This window comes from Onychostoma macrolepis, chromosome 17 (assembly GCF_012432095.1).
Source record: "Onychostoma macrolepis isolate SWU-2019 chromosome 17, ASM1243209v1, whole genome shotgun sequence".
Lineage (NCBI taxonomy): Eukaryota > Metazoa > Chordata > Actinopteri > Cypriniformes > Cyprinidae > Onychostoma > Onychostoma macrolepis.
The window spans coordinates 13,015,544-13,035,738 of NC_081171.1; the positions used below are offsets into that span (position 1 = coordinate 13,015,544).

The 20,195-nt window shown below is 39.2% G+C and overlaps 2 protein-coding genes and 6 non-coding genes across 8 annotated transcripts in view; 7 read left to right on the forward strand and 1 right to left on the reverse strand.

Annotated features, from left to right (window-relative positions):
- pdzd8 (PDZ domain containing 8) overlaps positions 1 to 3,344 on the reverse strand; it is a 37,847-nt gene extending 34,503 nt beyond the window's left edge. Inside the window, exon 1 of the mRNA XM_058748855.1 lies at positions 2,068 to 3,344. Coding sequence (XP_058604838.1) covers positions 2,068 to 2,954 — 887 coding nt within the window. The 5' untranslated portion in view covers positions 2,955 to 3,344. The remainder of the gene's footprint in view (positions 1 to 2,067) is intronic.
- A 1,886-nt stretch (positions 3,345 to 5,230) lies between these two features.
- On the forward strand, positions 5,231 to 5,341 carry trnal-caa (transfer RNA leucine (anticodon CAA)). The gene is made up of 2 exons: positions 5,231 to 5,268; positions 5,296 to 5,341. It is a non-coding gene; the product is annotated as a tRNA-Leu (tRNA).
- A 1,861-nt stretch (positions 5,342 to 7,202) lies between these two features.
- trnal-caa (transfer RNA leucine (anticodon CAA)) lies at positions 7,203 to 7,313 on the forward strand. The gene is made up of 2 exons: positions 7,203 to 7,240; positions 7,268 to 7,313. It is a non-coding gene; the product is annotated as a tRNA-Leu (tRNA).
- A 226-nt stretch (positions 7,314 to 7,539) lies between these two features.
- On the forward strand, positions 7,540 to 7,649 carry trnal-caa (transfer RNA leucine (anticodon CAA)). The gene is made up of 2 exons: positions 7,540 to 7,577; positions 7,604 to 7,649. It is a non-coding gene; the product is annotated as a tRNA-Leu (tRNA).
- A 313-nt stretch (positions 7,650 to 7,962) lies between these two features.
- On the forward strand, positions 7,963 to 8,073 carry trnal-caa (transfer RNA leucine (anticodon CAA)). Its single transcript has 2 exons — positions 7,963 to 8,000; positions 8,028 to 8,073. It is a non-coding gene; the product is annotated as a tRNA-Leu (tRNA).
- A 7,379-nt stretch (positions 8,074 to 15,452) lies between these two features.
- On the forward strand, positions 15,453 to 15,562 carry trnal-caa (transfer RNA leucine (anticodon CAA)). Its single transcript has 2 exons — positions 15,453 to 15,490; positions 15,517 to 15,562. It is a non-coding gene; the product is annotated as a tRNA-Leu (tRNA).
- A 342-nt stretch (positions 15,563 to 15,904) lies between these two features.
- Positions 15,905 to 16,015, forward strand: trnal-caa (transfer RNA leucine (anticodon CAA)). Its single transcript has 2 exons — positions 15,905 to 15,942; positions 15,970 to 16,015. It is a non-coding gene; the product is annotated as a tRNA-Leu (tRNA).
- A 321-nt stretch (positions 16,016 to 16,336) lies between these two features.
- Positions 16,337 to 19,786, forward strand: pex13 (peroxisomal biogenesis factor 13). The gene is made up of 4 exons (XM_058748652.1): positions 16,337 to 16,529; positions 16,955 to 17,676; positions 18,473 to 18,595; positions 18,760 to 19,786. The coding sequence occupies exons 1-4, from the start codon at positions 16,459 to 16,461 to the stop codon at positions 19,110 to 19,112; spliced, it is 1,269 nt and encodes a 422-aa protein (XP_058604635.1). The 5' UTR covers positions 16,337 to 16,458; the 3' UTR covers positions 19,113 to 19,786.
- Positions 19,787 to 20,195: the final 409 nt, after the last annotated feature.

Consider the following 20,195-nt stretch of genomic DNA (forward strand, 5'->3'; position numbering starts at 1 on the left):
ATTAAACTCTGAGGCGGTAAAACATGACTAGTGCGTGAGTGCGGTATCCATCCACACACATAAAGAGGAAAAATCTCTCATCTCAAACACCAATGAAGTGATTCCGACTTTTGGGAAGATGCCAATACTGAGAAAATGAGTGTGTCATTTAATGTCTCGCATCATTGAGAAGTTCTTTCCCTTTGGGTAATGTAAAGCATTTAGCTTCAGTAAGTTTGCTGCCGGCTGTGCTTGTGTGCCGTGATGACTAGAACTCTTTAGTTCTGCAGCACGCATCCTTATGGTGGATACCAGAGGGCACAGCATCAATGCCAGGATGCTGAATCCAAAGGAAAGAGAGAAACGTTATGAAAAGAAGGCTCTGATGAAGCCTAAACTCTTCGTACTACTATTGAGACACTCTAATCAATAGTTAAGTGCATGTGACGTTTAACAGAGAGCGCAGTGATCTAATTCGCCACTCACAATCCCAGCTGTGTGGGGTCAAAGTTCAAATGCACCATTTGAACTGACGCAGATTAAATTCATCTCACTGTTTGTGCCTTCTACGGACACTACAATTAACTTAATGGATAAAAATCACAGTGTGGTGCTCAATGCTGTGTTTGACTTTGTGATTTGCACATTATGTCCATATTGATTGTACACAGGCACAGTATGTCAACAAAAACAAGCAATGTGACTGATAAGCAAAAAACGACCATTCTGTGCACCAGCTGACTTACAAAGACAATGCTAAACCTAAAGATTCTACAACACCTGAGAAATCCAGTCAAAGCACACACACTCGCTGAGATGTCTTAATGTTTATTGGCAAACAAACGTTTTAGGTGTGCCAAGTAATGCTGAGTAATAGAGAGCCATGTAGGTGGATGAATCCTGCAAGCAATCAATTCACAGCTTGGTTGAACGCCTTAGTCACAGACCTTATTTTTTTCTCGGCTAAAAACAGGAAGTAACAAAACTCTCCGAGTTGTTTTCACTTTTAACGGTCAGGAATATGAGCACAGTAAAGGAAATCGTGATTGAATGGGGAAGATGGCCTCCATTTCCAGTTTCACCCTGAGAAAATGAAGCACACTTGCTGTTCTCGACACATGACTCTACCAATCAGCTCAGCTATTGCAGTGCCACAGTACTTCTGTCTGTTCACTTTTCACAACACCATTCAGACATGAACACACGCTACCGGTTTCACAACCGCAATGTGCAGTCGAAGCAATGCTCAGATAATAGCTTGAGAGATATTTTTTACAGATAATTAAATTTTTCAACTTAATAACGGGTCTAATGATAACTGCCACCATTCGGGAGGCCTCTAAATAAAATTATCCAACAATGGTAAATTATTTAATCTGTTGTTTGTAAGGTCTGTCATTCTGCAGAGAGACTTTGTTGCTCAACAACTACACAAAAAAACTGTAACTGTTTAGATGGTAATAATTAACAAATATTATGGCATAAATAATAGAAACAATAATAACAGGTCTCATAAAAGAAATTGTTAATAACAATTTATTTTATAAGACCTGTTATTATTGTTTCTATTATTTCTATGATTATAACATTTTGTTATTGATTTATTGCAATAACAATGTTATTACAGTAAATCAATAACAAAATGTTATAATAATGTTTTTATTTTACATATAAAATGATATTAGTAGTAGCATTAGTATTACTTTTAGTAGCAGTATTGCTGCTGCTTCTTTCTTAAAAAGTAAATTTTATATCTTCTTTTATATTGACCAGTTTTAATGTGTCAAATATCAGGAAAAATAATTAACAATATTTTGAAATAAGTTAAAATTGGTCTGATATCCTATTTAACAAAAAAGAATCGGTATCAGCATAAAAAAAAAAAAAAACAGATCTAGTTGAACACTGTCCAACATCACAACTGAAAAATAACAATGCAAGGAATGAATTTTGGAATAATCTGCAATGCCCTGACTTTGACGGTTCTGCCAAAGCTGAGGACATTCACTCCAGACCTGAGACCCCAGATGAACTTCAGGCAAGGGACAGACGAGAAGTACTGCAGTAAGACACAGAGAGAGACATTACCTTATTTTGTAGTTTGGTAAAGTGTGCTTCTTCTTGATAACTCTCTTGAGCTGATTGACTATGATGGAGGTGAGCTGGGGCAGAGGACGGCCCTCAAACTGAGACTTCACCTCGAAGTCTATGAGCGGGTCCTCCAGGAAGGAGAAGGACCAGTGCGTGAAAGGCATGCGGGTGAACTGCAGCTTCAAGCGGCCTGCCACTCGGGTCATCTTCACAAACAGATAAGCCGATTTCCCGAATACCAAATCGACGTCGATGGCCAGATGAAAGCCGCCGTTATATTCTAGGTCAACCTCGAAATTGAGCTCCTCTGGCATGTTGTCTTCATTGAGAGCCACCGGCTTCATGAGTCTGGCTGTTTTGAAGACGGGCACCGAGTTGCCCAGAGAGAAATCCCGCAGACTGAGCCCCTCCAGCAGACGCCCGGCGGTCTTGGTCTGGAGGAGCTCCTCAAACTCTACCTTGATCTTCTTGGTGATCCAGTGCCTGACGACTGGCGTGTCTCGGAGCTCGCGGAATAAGAACAGAAATATGGCATTGAGGAAATCGCATGTCTCTGCTTTGGAGGTGTGCTGAGAGTCGCTCAATGAAGGCGGTGGCGAGGACGGCTGCTGTTTGGGGCTGCTGCCAGGGACGGTGGTCTCATGCTGCTTAGGAGAAACGGCCTCAGGTTGTTTAGAGGCAGACGCTGTGATATCTGATTGTTGCTGCGTTGATTCGGCTTGTTGGTTGCTAAAGTAATCCTTCAGTGCGGGTTCAGGAACTGCTTTGACATATTGAACTGTCCTAGCGATAGGCTCTGGGCTCCTCCGGTACAACAGTAAGAACTGCAGAAGGAGCGTGACGATGGCCCCGGAGAAGGCAGAAATTAATATCAGGTATATCATTTTCGGATCCCCCGCTGCGGCGTGCGGGTTAAAGTGTACTCATGTTCCGCTGTCAACGCGATTAAACAAAAGCGAGTTCCACCTGGCCGCTCACAAAGCTGCCATATCATCTGCTCCTTTCCTGGGCTTCGGAAACTGCCGCTGATTGGTGGAACGTAACATCGCGTCAACGCGCTGGAAGTCCTGCGTCATGACGGCATCTGCCGCTGTGATCGCGACAAATAATGCATAAAAATCTAAAGAGCTGAATTTAATTGAAAAGTGATCTCATATATGCTGTCTTTTGGATTATTGACATTTAGTTGCTCTTTTCTTTGGATTCTTGTAAAATTGTATATTTGTATATTTATATCTGTAATGTAGGATGTAAACCCACGTTTATTTTATTTTTTTATTTGGATGTCTTGATATAATTGTATATTTTCTTTGTTGTAGTTCTAATAAAAGAAAATAAAAATAAAAATAATGCATAAAAATTGCCACAAGAAACGTACTGGAAAGTTGTATGCTGAATATTGATTATTCATGTGATTTTTGTTATTATGACAATGAAACAACTTTTTACATTTATTTTTCCATAAAATAGCCTATATGCAAAAATTATGTTTTGAACTGACAAATATCATAAAGAGGGAACTAAATGTAGTTTTATTTATTTTTTTTTTTACTTATTGGAAATTATGATATAATGCAAAGGCCATGAGGGGAAAAAACATATAAATTTATTAAATAGGAAGTTCCGTACAAACAATGTGGCTCCAAACCATTTTTATCTACTACAATTTTTAGAGGTTATTATTACTATTATTATTATTATTAAAATTTACTGCTAATATTATTTACCCAGTTAAAAAGTTGCACATTATTATGGAACATTTCGCATTGTGTTGCTTATGTTAATATGCATAGGCCTATATTTTAAATAAATAAATAAACAAACAAACTGCCCCTTTGAGATTAATGGGCTGACGAGTCCTAATATATGAGACTTAAACTGAAATGACAGTTTTAGTGATGCATTATTACAGCATAACTCTTTTAGCCTGGAGCCCTTTTTTATGTTATTTTCTTTTATTACTGCAAATATCTATTCATTAATATTGTCTTTGAAAATATAAACCCTGTCTGCTGAGAAATTTAATCTTGCCCAGACAGACATATTTCATGCAATGCACATGCTGATGTATTTAGGCCTACATTTGCAAGTAACATTTTGAACAGAAATGGGCAGAGGCACTTATGTGACCTAAACAGCTTTCTCAAAACTTTACCAAGCCTAATCTGCTCAAAAACCCATTTTCTAATACTGAGTCAGGGAACTGTTTCTGAGGACTCTTTAGTTCTCAACCAATAGCAATGCATATGTTTAACCACTGGGTGTGCAGCCATTAACTTGATTGAAACAATTTATCCCCATGTTGGCTGGCAGCAAATAGCCTACCTCTCACAAATCCTGTTTGATCTTTATCAACTCATGTTTCACTGCTGCTGGAGATCTGATTTATTTTAGTCCAGAGACACACATTTATAATAGATTACAATAGTGCTAAACTAAATTCAAACTGTGGTGAACATTACTCCAGCTCCATCTTGTGGACTGTCAAAGGTAGTGCTGAACAAAACGGACACATTTCCTTTAATGCAATAAGCCTTACATAATTAACCTGTATTTACTATCATGTGATGTACTGTGGTTTAACTTGTAAGATGGTTTACGTTAACATGTGACTATATATAAATATATATTTATATACTATATATATATATACTGTATATATATATTTTTTGTGTGCTAATTATTTATATAAATTGTTCAAATTTTTATTTATATAAATATTTGAACAATTTATATAAATAATTAGCACACAATAAATACTGAAAACGGTTGTGTTTGTCACTTTTTTAGATGATCAAAGTTTAAATAATAAAATATAATATCTTTTTTATGATGGATTTTTAAAGTTTGATGATGAAAGTTTGGGTCTGGAGGGTTAAAGCAATAAATATTAATACATTTTTAGGCTTTTTTTAAACAAACATGTCACACAGTGTGATTTGTCATAATCTTATAAGATTGCTGAAATCGTACAGTCTGTAGAAGGCTTTAGGGATTCGTCCAATCGTCCTTTTCAGATGAAGAGGTTTCTAGTTTCTGAATGGGAGTCGTGGGTCAAAATCCCTACATTATATCATAAAAAATAAAACATTTTATATTCCCACTTATTTAATTAATTGTACTGCTACAATACAGCATGGTCACCCACTCCTGGTCAACAGTCAGAATGGCCGAGCGGTCTAAGGCGCCAGACTCAAGGTGTTACACCTTCTCAGGTAACGAGGTTTCTGGTCTCCGAATGGAGGCGTGGGTTCAAATCCCACTTCTGACAACGTTCTTTTACGTTGAAAAAACTGGAAAGAAAAATACCTTATCCACCTTTTTCTTCAACGCGGAAGTAAGCCTATGGGTGAGACTTCCGGTTAATTAGCCGCTATAGGTAAATAACGAGGAGAATAACAACGTACAGTAAACGGTAAAACTGTTTGCACTACAAACCAGTGTGTTCATATTTAAGATAATACATTAAAATAATATGATAAGACACACTAATTTTCAATATAAAGCAGCAAAACGAACTGTTTTGTACAACTAAAAATAGCTGGAGGCGGATGAGACCGGAAGCTAGACCCATAAAATTTACAAATGGCCGCGCCCATTTTTACGTCAAGAAAAAGGTGGATATTCTTGTTTTAAAAATATGACTTAAGCCCAATTTATACTTCTGCGTCGAACCTACGCAGTAGCCTACGCAGAGACGCACAGGCCTGCGTCGTAACCTACGCCGTACCTGACGTGCACCTCTCCAAAAATCTACCAGCGCGTCAATTCTACGCAGAACGCAAGCGCTGTGATTGGTCTGTTAGAACCCCTCCCTCCATATGTACTTGGGTTTTGTGTGCGTTTATGAGCACTGCAATATAGTTTAATGTTACACGTTATTATTTAAAATAAAACAAAGAAAAGAACAAGTGTCTTATTTATTATACTACATAGCATTATACATCAGTAGTTATCCGCGACAAACAATGTTGATCTGCCGTGGTACATGTCCTTGTGGAGATTGAAAGAATGCCATCTTCTCCTGTTCCTTTGTTGTCTCCTTTTTGTAGTTTTAAATAATGATTTTATATTTATTTGCCGCCGCCAAGGCTTCTCCCACGAGCCGCTTCTTCTTCGGCTTTTGCCGTGGTACCGCGGGTTACACCAGCAACATGCCCGTAGACACTGTAGACTAGCGGGCTGCATGTGTACTACACGTCGACGCGGACGACGACGCAGAAGTATAAATGAAAACCGACGCACAGATTACATTTGAAAATCCTTCATAACATTTATGTTAGTAATTGTACTCTGTCAGCATTTATGGATATTGATGGAAAATGCTAATTTTGTTCAGATCAGCCAGAAAAATTGGTACATCTTTTTTATGAATGCTACCATTCAAAAAAGTTTTGGGGAGACTTAGCATTGTATGTCCAAGAGAAAACTGGTTATAGTTGTGATTTGAATTCAAAAGATGTTTTATTTTATTTTTAATCAAAAAGTATATCTGTTAACTTTATGCGGAATCTTATGATTTTATTTGGTAAGTTTCATATCCATAAAAGTAAAATAAATAATTCTAAACCTTGTTTGAAGGTTTTTATGGTTGATGTACATTCATATATGGATTTTCTTCAGTTTATTGATAGTAAAAAATGTAAAGATTCAATTGTATTTGCTAAAGAGCTGAATTTAATTGAAAAGTGATCTCATATATGCTGTCTTTTGGATCATTGACATATAGTTGCTCTTTTCTTTGTATTATTGTAAAATTGTATATTTATATCTGTAATGTAGGTTGTAAACCCACGTTTATTTTTTATTTTATTTATTTTTTATTTGGATGTCTTGATATAATTGTATATTTTTCTTTGTTGTAGTTCTAATAAAAAAAGAAAAAAAGAGAAAAAAAAAGAAAACCGACACACAGCTTACGGCGTTGAGGCTACGGCGTAGGTTCGACGCAGAAGTATAAATTGGGCTTTAAGCAGTATAGTATGTGTTCTCTAACCGAGACCGACGTATATATTGTTTACAAATTATTTCAAAATATATAAAATATTTAAAAACTCCTAAATAGCATTTAAATGAAACACTTTGGATTCCCAAATAAATTGTACCATTATACAATACTTGTTCACCGTTCTGTCAGGATGGCCGAGCGGTCTAAGGCGCCAGACTCAAGGTGTTACACCTTCTCAGGTAACGAGGTTTCTGGTCTCCGAATGGAGGCGTGGGTTCAAATCCCACTTCTGACAAACGGTCTTTTACGTTGAAAAAACTCAATATAAAAATACCTTATATTCTTATTTTTAAAACATGACTTAAGCAGTATAGTATGTGTTCTCTAACCGAGATGTATATATTGTTTACAAATTATCTCAAAATATATAAAATATTTCAAAACTCCTAAATAGCATTTAAATGAAACACTTTGGATTCCCAAATAAATTGCACCAATATACAATATATACTCATCGTACTGTCAGAATGGCCGAGCGGTCTAAGGCGCCAGACTCAAGGTTTCGACCTTCTCGAAGAACGAGATTTCTGGTCTCCGAATGGAGGCGTGGGTTCAAATCCCACTTCTGACAAACACTTTTTATCGATTCGAGAAAAAAAATGCCTTATTTGCTTATTTTTAATGTACGACGTAAGCAAATATAGTATGTTTTCTCAGATTACAAATGTAACAAATATCACGTTTTCTAAAATCTGTTTCTCGCGACAATTTTGAATGGGCCTATATTTTATGTTTACAAATTATTTCAAAATATATTAAATATTTTTAAATATATATATCAAAATCCCTACATTATATCATAAAAAATAAAACATTTTATATTCCCACTTATTTAATTAGTTGTACTGCTACAATACAGCATGGTCACCCACTCCTGGTCAACAGTCAGAATGGCCGAGCGGTCTAAGGCGCCAGACTCAAGGTGTTACACCTTCTCAGGTAACGAGGCTTCTGGTCTCCGAATGGAGGCGTGGGTTCAAATCCCACTTCTAACAACGTTCTTTTACATTGAAAAAACTGGAAATAAAAATAACTTATATTCTTATTTAAAAATATGACTTAAGCCCAATTTATACTTCTGCGTCGAACCTACGCAGTAGCCTACGCAGAGACGCACAGGCCTGCGTCGTAACCTACGCCGTACCTGACGTGCACCTCTCCAAAAAATCTACCAGCGCATCAATTCTACGCAGAACGCAAGCGCTGTGATTGGTCTGCTAGAACCCCTCCCTCCATATGTACTTGGGTTTTGTGTGCGTTTATGAGCACTGCAATATAGTTTAATGTTACACGTTCTTATTTAAAATAAAACAAAGAAAAGAACAAGTGTCTTATTTATTATACTACATAGCATTATACATCAGTAGTTGTCCGCGACAAACAATGTTGATCTGCCGTGGTACATGTCCTTGTGGAGATTGAAAGAATGCCATCTTCTCCTGTTCCTTTGCTGTCTCCTTTTTGTAGTTTTAAATAATGATTTAATGATTTTATATTTATTTGCCGCCGCCAAGGCTTCTCCCACGAGCCGCTTCTTCTTCGGCTTTTGCCGTGGTACCGCGGGTTACACCAGCAACATGCCCGTAGACACTGTAGACTAGCGGGCTGCATGTGTACTACACGTCGACGCGGACGACGACGCAGAAGTATAAATGAAAACCGACGCACAGATTAGACTGTAGACTAGTATGGAAGGCCGTTGGGGCCAAAACGTGTGGGATTAACGCGTTAACACGCAATTTACGTGTTAACGCCTCATTTTGTGCTGGCATTGAACTTTAATTAATTTTAATTTAATGTCTTTTCAGGCATAAGTAGGCTACAACTACATATAATAGTTACAGCACAACTAGTATTCAAGTATTTTTAAATTATAACTGTTCAACCCCTGAAAATCAACAAAAGAGCAATGATATGCAAGCATGTAAATGTAAATGTACATAGGGAGTATGTTGTCTCCTTCCCCTTTTACTTAAAACATCAAAGCATGTGTATTGAGTCTACTTCAGTCTAGGAACTAAACTTGGCTGGAACCACTTCTTTTCTTGTATATAATACAATCACACCTTAGCAATTGAGAGCAGTTCTTTGCTGAAGATGGAGCAGGCAGTGCTGTTGACTTCAAGACCTCACAGTGTTCAAACTTGTAATGAAAACAAATGAGAGATGTATACCATAGATTAGCTTGTGTTAATGAGCCGCTGTTTTAGATATAAATAAAGTCTTTTGTTGCTGTCATGTCCTATATTTTGTCACCCCTTCTCAGATGGGTTATAGTGACTGACACACCACTGGGTAGAATTTGAAATACATTAAAAATATATATCTAATACCTTAAAATTACTTGATAACATTGGATACACTAATTTCATGCAATAAATCAATAATTACTAAACCCCAATGCCCCAGGAAAAGTAATATTTTGGTTATATTTGTTTTTGTTACCAACTAATTGAGATATTTAACAGCTATTAAGTATCTTCACTTAATAATTGAACAAGTCATCCAACCCCTACCTTGATCCACATGTGACAAGGAATGTGCCCTCCATTATATGGTGCATAGACATGGTGAATAATCAAAGGACACACGCAAAGAAATTAATCAAGAGTGGCTTGTATTAGTAATAACTGAAATCAGACAGATGAAATATAATTTGACATATAATAATACAATTTGTGAAAATGTAAAATCATACATTGATGAATCCAAGATGGCGGCGCGATCAGACACAGCGGCTGCTCCAGGTCCCAAAGATGGTGCTTTTTTGTCTTTTAATGTCATCTGTTCGTCTCCAAATAGTGTAAATTTACCGCTAGTTCATAAGGAAACCACTCCTAAACTCATATATGTTCGCCAAAGACTTTTGGATATCGGCAACGCATACAAAGACCAACTCTCGCCGGCGGCTACTGAGAAGCTACGAGGCCTCTGTTTACTGCTGAAGCCGGACCTCGAGACCGCGGCCTCGCCTACTGTCGCTACCCGCACAAGGCGGCGTCGCAAACGGTGTGAGAGAGGACGGAAGCGCGGTAAGCGCGGAGGTATACGAGCTAGGCTGAGGGAAAACCCCACAAGACCGGCTCTTCCAACACTCATGCTCTCAAACGTTCGCTCTCTGGAAAACAAACTGGACTTAATTCAACTCAGTCGGTCTACACAGCATGAGGCAAGGGATTGTTGTGTGTTTGTTTTCACTGAAACATGGCTGAAGGACAACATCCCGGACTCCGCCATTCAGCTGCACGGACTAACTTGCTACCGCGGACAGAGATTCATCACTGTCTGGTAAGACTCGCGGCGGTGGCTTGTGTGTACGTCAACAAAGAATGGTGTAACAATGCTGGGGTAGTGACAAAACACTGTTCATCGCTGGTGGAGTTTATGTTTGTGAAGTGTCGACCGTTCTATCTGCCGCGGAGTTCACAGCCATTGTTATTGTCGCGGTATACATCCCCCGTGCGCAAACGCAAAGGACGCGTCATGAGCTGTACAGCGCCATCAGCGAACAACAAACAAATAACCCCGACGGCTTTTTCATCATAGCCGGTGACTTCAACCACGCAAACTTAAAGACAGTTTTGCCAAAGTTCTACCAACATGTGAACTTTGCAACAAGGAAATAACACACTGGACTTTGTTTACACAACAGTTAAGAGCGCATACAAAGCTGAACCCGCCCCCACCTCGGGTACTCCGACCACATCTCTGTTATGCTAATCCCAGCATACAGACCACTTCTGAAACTGGCCAAACCGGTTCACAAACAGATCAAGGTATGGCCAGACAATGCCACCTCAGCACTGCAGGACTGCTTCCAGGACACAGACTGGAACATGTTTAAAGAGGCGGCCACCTACAACAACCACACAGACCTGCAGGAGTACACTGAAACTGTGACTGCTTACATCCAAAAGTGCACTGATGATGTGACAGTCACCAAGACCATCACCACACGCGCCAACCAGAAGCCATGGATGACAGCTGAGGTTCGTGGGCTGCTAAAGACCAGAGATGAAGCATTCAGATCAGGAGATAAAGCAGCCCTCAAAACGGCAAGAGCCAATCTGTCCCGCAGCATCAAAAATGCAAAACGGTCATATGCTCAAAAAATCAACAATCACTTCACAGACAGCAGTGACACACGGAGCCTGTGGCAAGCTATTCAGACCATCACAGACTACAAGCCCCCGCCACAGGCCTGTGATGACGACACATCCCTCCCAGATACACTCAACCACTTTTACTCACGGTTTGAAATGCAGAATGACACACCTGCACAAAACTGCCCACACCTCCCAATGACCAGGCGCTCTGTTTGTCTCCAGCCGACGAAGGAAGTCCCTATCTAGGATCAACCCACGCAAGGCTGCGGGTCCCGACAACATACCTGGCCGTGTACTGAAAGACTGTGCTGCACAGCTGACAGATGTCCTAACAGATATCTTCAACACCTCGCTGAGCCAGGCAGTCGTCCCCACATGTCTCAAATCCACAACAATCATACCGGTACCAAAGAAATCACCTGTGTCCTGTCTAAATGACTACCGTCCCATAGCACTGACTCAATCATAATGAAGTGCTTTGAGAGGTTAGTCATGCACAACATCAAAACCAGCCTCCCCAACACACTCGATCCGCTCCAGTTTGCATACCGTCCAAACCGCTCACGGACGATGCAATTTCCTCCACCCTCCACCTGGCTCTTACCCACCTAGAAAATAAAGACTCCTACGTTAGAATGCTGTTCATCGACTTCAGCTCAGCATTCAACACAATAATCCCACAACAGCTCATAAATAAACTCAACCTGCTGGGCCTTAACAATTCCCTCTGCAATTGGATCCTGGACTTTCTAACCGGAAGACCTCAGTCAGTCCGTGTCGGCCACAACACCTCGAGCACTACCACACTGAACACAGGTGCCCCACAAGGCTGTGTGCTCAGCCCGCTGCTCTTCACGCTGCTGACCCACGACTGCACTGCCAAGTCCAGCTCCAACCACATCATCAAGTTTGCTGATGACACAACAGTGGTAGGTCTCATCAGCAACAACGATGAAACGCACTACAGAGAGGAAGTGGCACAGCTGGCTGAATGGTGTGGCACTAACAACCTGTCCCTCAATGTGAGTAAGACAAAGGAGGTTGTGATGGACTTCAGGAGAAACTCCGTCGATCACCCCCCACTGACCATCGACAGCTCGACTGTGGAGAGAGTCAGCAGCACTAAATTCCTGGGGGTGCACATCACAGAGGATCTCACCTGGACCACCAACACCATGTCACTCTCCAAGAAGGCACAACAGCGCCTACACTTCCTCCGCCGGCTGAAAAGAGCAAGTCTCCCTCCACCCATCCTCACCACTTTCTACAGGGGCACCATTGAGAGTGTGCTGACCAGCTGCATCACTGTCTGGTACGGAAATTGTACTGCAGCAGACCGCAAGACCCTCCAGCGGACAGTGAACACAGCTGCAAGGATCATCGGTGCCCCTCTCCCCTCCATCCTGGATATTTTCCTCACACGATGCTCCAGCAAAGCCAATAGCATCGTGAAGGACTCAACGCATCCCTCCCACAGTCTCTTCCAGCTCCTACCATCAGGAAGACGGTACCGGAGCATCAGAGCCCGCTCTGCCAGACTGCTCAACAGCTTTTTCCCCAGGCTGTGAGAGCCCTGAACTCAAATCACCCGCCCTCTCTGAACCCCCATACAAACCCCTTCCTCCTGTAACATGTAACGTGCAATTCGAAGTGTGCTACACACAGGTGAGTGGGCCTGTACAAACCACCTGTAGTAGCACACTCTCCTCCTCTATGCGCACTAGTCACTTTTCACACACACTGCTGTGTGTACACAAATCCCACAAAAGAACTCAGTAATATATGTATGTTTACATGCTCATGCACTACAAATCCTCCTGCACTGTTCCCCAGCCAGCTGCTTGAACTCAATGTTTCTCCTTGCACATGTACAGTATTTATCTGAAACATTCGTATAGTTTGTGTAGTTTGTATTTTTTAGTTTGTATAGGTACTTTTTATAAATAGTATATTTATAGTCAAAATCTATCAGTAGGATAGTTGTGTATAGGTTTATATTGTCTTACTCCTTTGTTGTATGCCTGTATTTATGTAGCACCGTGGTCCTGTGAGGCACGACATTTCGTTCCACTGTATGCCCCCGCATGTAGCGGAATGACAATAAAGCTCAACTTGACTTGACTTGACTTGACTTGAAGGTAGTATCAACAAGGAAATTAAATATATTTTAATATTAAAATACAGAACATGAGACTATGTTTCCCCTGGCTCTTCCGTGTGCCCTTCCGTCAATGTCCCTGGCAGGTGATGGTTGCTTTAAGTAAACTCATGGTAGGCCTATGCTCAGTGTAGTACTTGGGTCACAACAACATGAATAATTAAAATAAAATGAAAGGGTGATGTCACGTTGACACTGCCTGTCGTAACAGCTTGTAATCATTTTTATAAATATCAATGTGCTGATGCGCATCTTCGTTTTATTTTAATTATTCATAAGATTGTGAATGAACATTTACCTAATGATTACATTGAGCCTACCTCATCTGGGCATCTACCATTTAGTTATGCGTTAACATGTAATCGCGTGTTAACGCGTAAATACCATATGGAAGGCCGTATTATTACGTGTAAAGACAAATTTAATAATACGGCCTTCCATAATACCACACGTTTTGGCCCCAACTGCCTTCCATAGACTAGCGGGCTGCATGTGCACTACACGTCGACGCTTACGGCGTTGAGGCTACGGCGTAGGTTCGACGCAGAAGTATAAATTGGGCTTTAAGCAGTATAGTATGTGTTCTCTAACCGAGACCGATTCAGGGCCGTACCCACCATTGAGGTCCCCGAGGTCCGGACATCGGTATTTTTCCAATAACAGAAGTTGTAAAATTACCTATTAATTATGCGTTGGTGCTGCAAGGATAAAAAGCCAAGATAACTAATATCTAAGCCTAATATCTTAATTGTTGTTTTAAAGATGTGCGATTTGACATTATCGAGTATTTTGCAAAAACCATTCAAAACACCCCTAGAGTGCGCGCATTACGTGAAGTCTACACTAGTGCGCATTTAGAGTGCGTTCTTTCACTGCATGATTCAGTCTATTAAAAGGCATTTAGAGTGATCACAAATTCAAGACATGGGGGCAGAAAATGTATATTTACACCACTTCATATAGTTAACCAATTTCATACGAAGAGTGCCATTTTTCTCCAAAAATTACTATGATTACAAATGTGATATTGATTACAACAGCTCAATAAACAATAAGTTAATTAAGAGACTTACGTTTTAGACACCATATTGCCTGTTTTTGCTCTATTTCGCCCCCCCAAAAATTCATTCCAAACACAGCCACAGCACTGTTTTGCGTCTCTGAGCAACATGACAGTGTTTTGTTCCTGAATGAATCAACCGTTTAAATGATTCGGTTCAATCGCAATGACTCACTTATTAACAGTGATTTGCTGCCACCTACTGGCGGTTTTTATTTCACATTTCGACTTTCTCGAAAGTTTTAAGTCATTTCAAATATCAATATATCAAAACATTATTTATGCATTTGTAATTGCAGGTTAAATGCATTTATGTCCTGCATTAAACAGTGTGTAAATACATCTAAATGCCACTTCAGATGACTCTTGTGTTGATTTCATTTGCTTGGCCCAAATGTCTTATTCTTATTCTAAACTGATTAAATGTAATAATTTGACTCAAAAGATAATGGACACTTTTAGAAAAAGAGAAAAAAAAAAGCTTTATATAAAGGTAAAAATGCCCATAAAATGTAACAATCAGTTTAAATTTACTGGAAAAGACTAATTTAAAAAAATAATAATATTCATGTTTAATCATTTTATACACCTGATTTTACTGAAGCCTACCAGGATAATTATAACTGAGTTTATTAAATTCATAAACAAACAAACTATCATTCATTGCAACATTTAATCTGATTTTCATGCTTAAGAATCTGTTGATAAATCTTGAAAAATAATTTATGCTACTACTGCCCACTGACTTGGTTTTAAACCTATATTAGCCTATTATCCAATTTATGAGCCTTAAAACATCTTAAAATGCGCACATGTAGGTCAGGAAAATCAAAATTTTCTCGGGGGAGCATGCCCCCAAACCCCCCTACCAATCTCCATTTTGGGACCTCGGGATTTATAAAAACCTGCCTACGGCCCAGGACCGACGTATATATTGTTTACAAATTATTTCAAAATTTAAAATATTTAAAAACTCCTAAATAGCATTTAAATAAAACACTTTGGATTCCCAAATAAACTGTATCAATATACAATATTTGCTCAAGTACTGTCAGAATGGCCGAGCGGTCTAAGGCGCCAGACTCAAGGTTTCGACCTTCTCGAAGAATGAGGTTTCTGGTCTCCGAATGGAGGCGTGGGTTCAAATCCCACTTCTGACAAACGCTTTTCAGATATTCGAAAAAAAAAAGCCTTATTTGCTTATTTTTAAAGTACGACGTAAGCAAATATATAGCCTAAATTTTCTCAGATTATAAATGTGACAAATATCACTTAACAAAAGCTAACCGAGCCGTTTTCTAAAATCTGTTTCACTCGACAATTTTGAATGGGCCTATATTTTATGTTTACTAATTATTTCAAAATATATTAAATATTTAAAATATATATATATAAATCAAAATCCCTACATTATGTCATAAAAAATAAAACATTTTATATTCCCACTTATTTAATTAATTGTACTGCTACAATACAGCATGGTCACCCACTCCTGGTCAACAGTCAGAATGGCCGAGCGGTCTAAGGCGCCAGACTCAAGGTGTTACACCTTCTCAGGTAACGAGGCTTCTGGTCTCCGAATGGAGGCGTGGGTTCAAATCCCACTTCTGACAAGTGTCTTTTACAGTGACGGAACGCGTCGTAAAAACTAGGTTTATTCACTCAGAACGTCGTGTGCTAGAGCAATATTAATTCCACAACAGCTCCAAAGCAGTCACATCTCACTACTGTCACGATTTTCATGTAAAAAAAAAAAAAAAGTGAGTCAGATTAGTCAGTGATTTGCTTTATGTGCAGCTTCAGACGAGTAGGAGTCCAGTCCATCATTTTAGCGGCAGATCACCTGAAATACATATTGAATTTATTCACCTCGTACACATTACTGTAGTTATTTAAAAAACAATTGCAATCGATCAGTGATAGATTGCTTTAGTCTCGCGTCGCAAGACAGTCAGAACGATGTGAAGGAGCGATTGCTTTGTCTGGCGAATGGGCCAGTTTATGTTCCGACGTTTGTTGCTCAGTGCAGCTCGATTTTGGTCTGAAATATTAAATAATGGCTCAGCCTCCACCAAAACCATGGGAAAGGCGAATCCCTGGAACCATGACTGCACCACTAAACTATCGGTTCGTAAAAAGTCGTCTTATTTTGGTCAGAATGTCCAAACGACGAAGTGTAGGGACGCTAGCAAGCCTGTTAGCTGTCGAGTACTTATATAGCCGAAATATATTTACTTGACAAATCGGTATGTGGTTATAAAATTAAGAAGTATGTTCGTAAGTTTGGTGTCAATGCGAACTGAGAAAAACCATACTGTCTAGTGTTGACACTTTTACTTGCTAACGAGTTACGCAAACTTAATGCTTGGCTCGTGCTCGAGTTCGTCAAGTGTTTGTATGCGAGTGTCAAAGTTCACTCCAACATACCCGTGCTGTATTCTGTCTTTTACTGTTAAATATACATTTATTTTATAAAATTCAACGGTGTTATTATTATTATTGATCTTATTATTGATATGGTGTTTCATTTGACTTTTTATTTTTATATTTAGCTCAACTGACTTTGGTTCAGTATCACAAAGTGGACCATCAGTGTCTGGTCCTCCGGTTCTAACACGTGTGACACCACCCATCCCTCCAAGACCCGTTCAACAGGCATACCGCCCTACATACAGCTCATTTCCCTCCTCATACAGCCCTTATGGGAGCTCCATCTATGGGGGCTACAGCCCCTACAGCTACAGTGGTTATGGAGTTGGAGGCGGCCTGGGTTATAACCGTTATAACCACACGGACGACATCCCACCCAGCCCCTTTGTGCAGCAGGCAGAAGAGAGCAGCCGTGGAGCATTTCAGTCCATTGAAAGCATTGTCCATGCCTTCTCGTCGGTCAGCATGATGATGGATGCTACTTTCTCTGCCGTCTATAACAGCTTCCGTGCTGTTCTGGATGTGGCCAATCACTTCTCCCGCTTGCGCGTACATTTCACAAAAGTGCTGTCTGCTTTCGCCCTGGTTAGGACCCTTAGATACCTTTATCGCAGGCTGCAGAGGCTGCTGGGGTTGCGTCAGGATTCAGAGGTGGATGAATTGTGGGCAGACAGCGCCGCTTCCTCCGTGGTGTCTGCTTCAGGAACCAGAGGAGCAGGGATAGATGACCCCAGAGCGAATTCTGTCAAATCATGGCCCATTTTCTTGTTTCTTGCTGTAGTTCTTGGAGGGCCGTATTTGATCTGGAAGCTTTTGCGGTCTGCTGAGGGTCCTGAGGAAAATGGTGAGACATTTTTCTCCCTCCCTGTTCTGTCTGTTCTCATCTTAAACTGCACACACTCTTTTCACCATTTTTGGTCTGACATGAGACTTCGTAAAGAAAACCAAGGATACATTTTCTTTATTGTTCACCATTTATTGTTTATTTGTTTGTGACAGTGGTGAAAGTTTTAGAGACCAGATTTCTTTAATAAATTAAATCTTTTATTCAGCAAGGAAGCATTTATTATGACAGTTAAGACATTTATAATGTTACAAAAGATTTCTGTTTAAATAATTAGGACAAATAAATTAAATTAATTAGTTAAATAAAAATAGCTTTCTATTCATCAGAGAATCCTTTAAAAATGTATCACAGTTTCCACAATAATATTAAGCAGCACAACTGTTTACAACATTGATAATATGATGAAATGTTTCTTGAGTAGCAAATCAGCATATTAGAATGATTTCTGAAGGATCACGTGACACTGAAGACTGCAGTAATGTCTGCTGAAAATTTAGCTTATTTTTAAATATTAAAATAGAAAGCAGTTATTGTAATATTAATAAAACTGTAATAATATTTTGCAATATTACTGTCTTTTTGATCAAATTAATGCAAAATATTATAATCAAAAGTTAAATAATTCTAATAATCATTCTAATAATAATAATCATTCAGAAATGCACATCTTTAGCAGCAGCTTATAGAAAATATTGTATGACCTAAATGTGTTTGTATGTAGTTTTTTTCTATGTGTCTGTATGTTTGTGATGGATGGAAGTTCTGAAGCATGTGTCTGTGTTCTATTTTATAGCCAGTAACTGGGCAAGTGGGGAGGATGACCATGTGGTAGCACGAGCCGAGTACGACTTCACAGCTGCATCTGAAGAAGAGATCTCTCTACAGGCTGGAGACATGCTTAATCTTGCCCCTAAAGGTAAAAGAACAAGAACAATTCAGAACATAAGTGTACTTAAACACTTTAATGTAATATTTTAAATTTCACTGATGTCAAGCATATTGATACATTTACCTTTTTTCCTAGGTATTCTAAACACTAACTTACAGCTTGTACTCAGTGAATTTCACTCTTATTTTCAGAACAACAGCCCAGGGTGCGTGGCTGGCTGTTAGCCAGCGTGGACGGGCAGGCCACTGGCCTTGTACCTGCCAACTACGTCAAAGTGTTGGGCCGGAGGAGAGGCAGAAAGCATGCAGAATTAGAGAGGATGGCACAGGCCCAGCAGGCTGCACAGAACCTTCCTGCACCTCAAACTGCTCTGGCTACAGCTTCTGTTCCCAGGTTGGTGGTCCCTACCACATCAGTTCCAGATGAGCTGCTGGAGTCTGCTTACGGTGAAACACAAGGCCTTCATGCTGCCCTGGAGGTGCAACCTTCCACAAACAACAACAGTGATACTGTAGTGATGACCTCAGAAAAGATGGACTTATGAATAATTTGTATGTGTGGGAAGGTGTGTCTTGGTGGGACAAAAAAAGTGTATCCTTCATTAGAATGTATCACTCTCTTTATGACTTAATGCAACACCTAAAAAGGAGAGAAACAAATGAAAAATGAAGGTGTTGTGTAGGGGAGGTCATTTTCCTTTATAATGTATGAACTGCATAATTCCACAAATTTCAGTAGACTGTTAGGCTCAAAGCCATTACCAATATTTGTTCACATTTTCTTTCTTCAACAAAAATATTGGGTATTTCAACATTATAGTTTGTACGACTGTGTTAATAAGAGCCATTAATTTATTTTGAATAATTATTAGGAAAAATAGATTCAATTTGATATGCTCGCATCAAGCATAAAATGTTACAAATATGTTGTCTTTCAAGCATACACAGTTAATGCATCTGATTAGTTTAAATTGTGAGTTCTCATATCAATCTAAATTTATAATGCAGTGTTTATCACGAATTTCTCCTAATGTAAGAGTTTTAGATTACTGTTCATCTTTCTGCAATGTGAATATTTAATATTTTAAGTTGTGTTGTATCAAGGATTAGTTTGTGCATTTTTCTGTGTTTTCAGGCTTGTTTGTTTTTTCATACCACTAACACAATGTGCAATTATGTAAATACGAGCAATTATTTTCCCAGTAAATGCTTAAAAATGTATCTCCTGTCATTTATAATGTTCCCGTATTTTCAAGATTACAGAAAATTTCAGATTGACATTTAGCTGGGTAAGAAATTGAGGTGCATTTGTAAATAAAAATGTGTTACGCTGCAGCTCTACTAACAGTTACTCTGCTGTCAAAAGTTTGGGGTCAGTAAGATTTTTAAAATATTTTTGAAAAAGGTCTCATGCTCACTAAGGCTGCATTTACAGCCATGGCCAAAAATATCAGCACCCTTGGTAAATATGATCAAAGAAGGCTGTGAAAATGTATCTGCATTGTTAATCCTTTTTATGTTTTATTTTAAAAATTCACAAAAATCTAACCTTTCATTGGATAATAAGAATTTAAAATGAGGGGGAAATATCATTATGAAATAAATGTTTTTGTCTAATACACATTGGC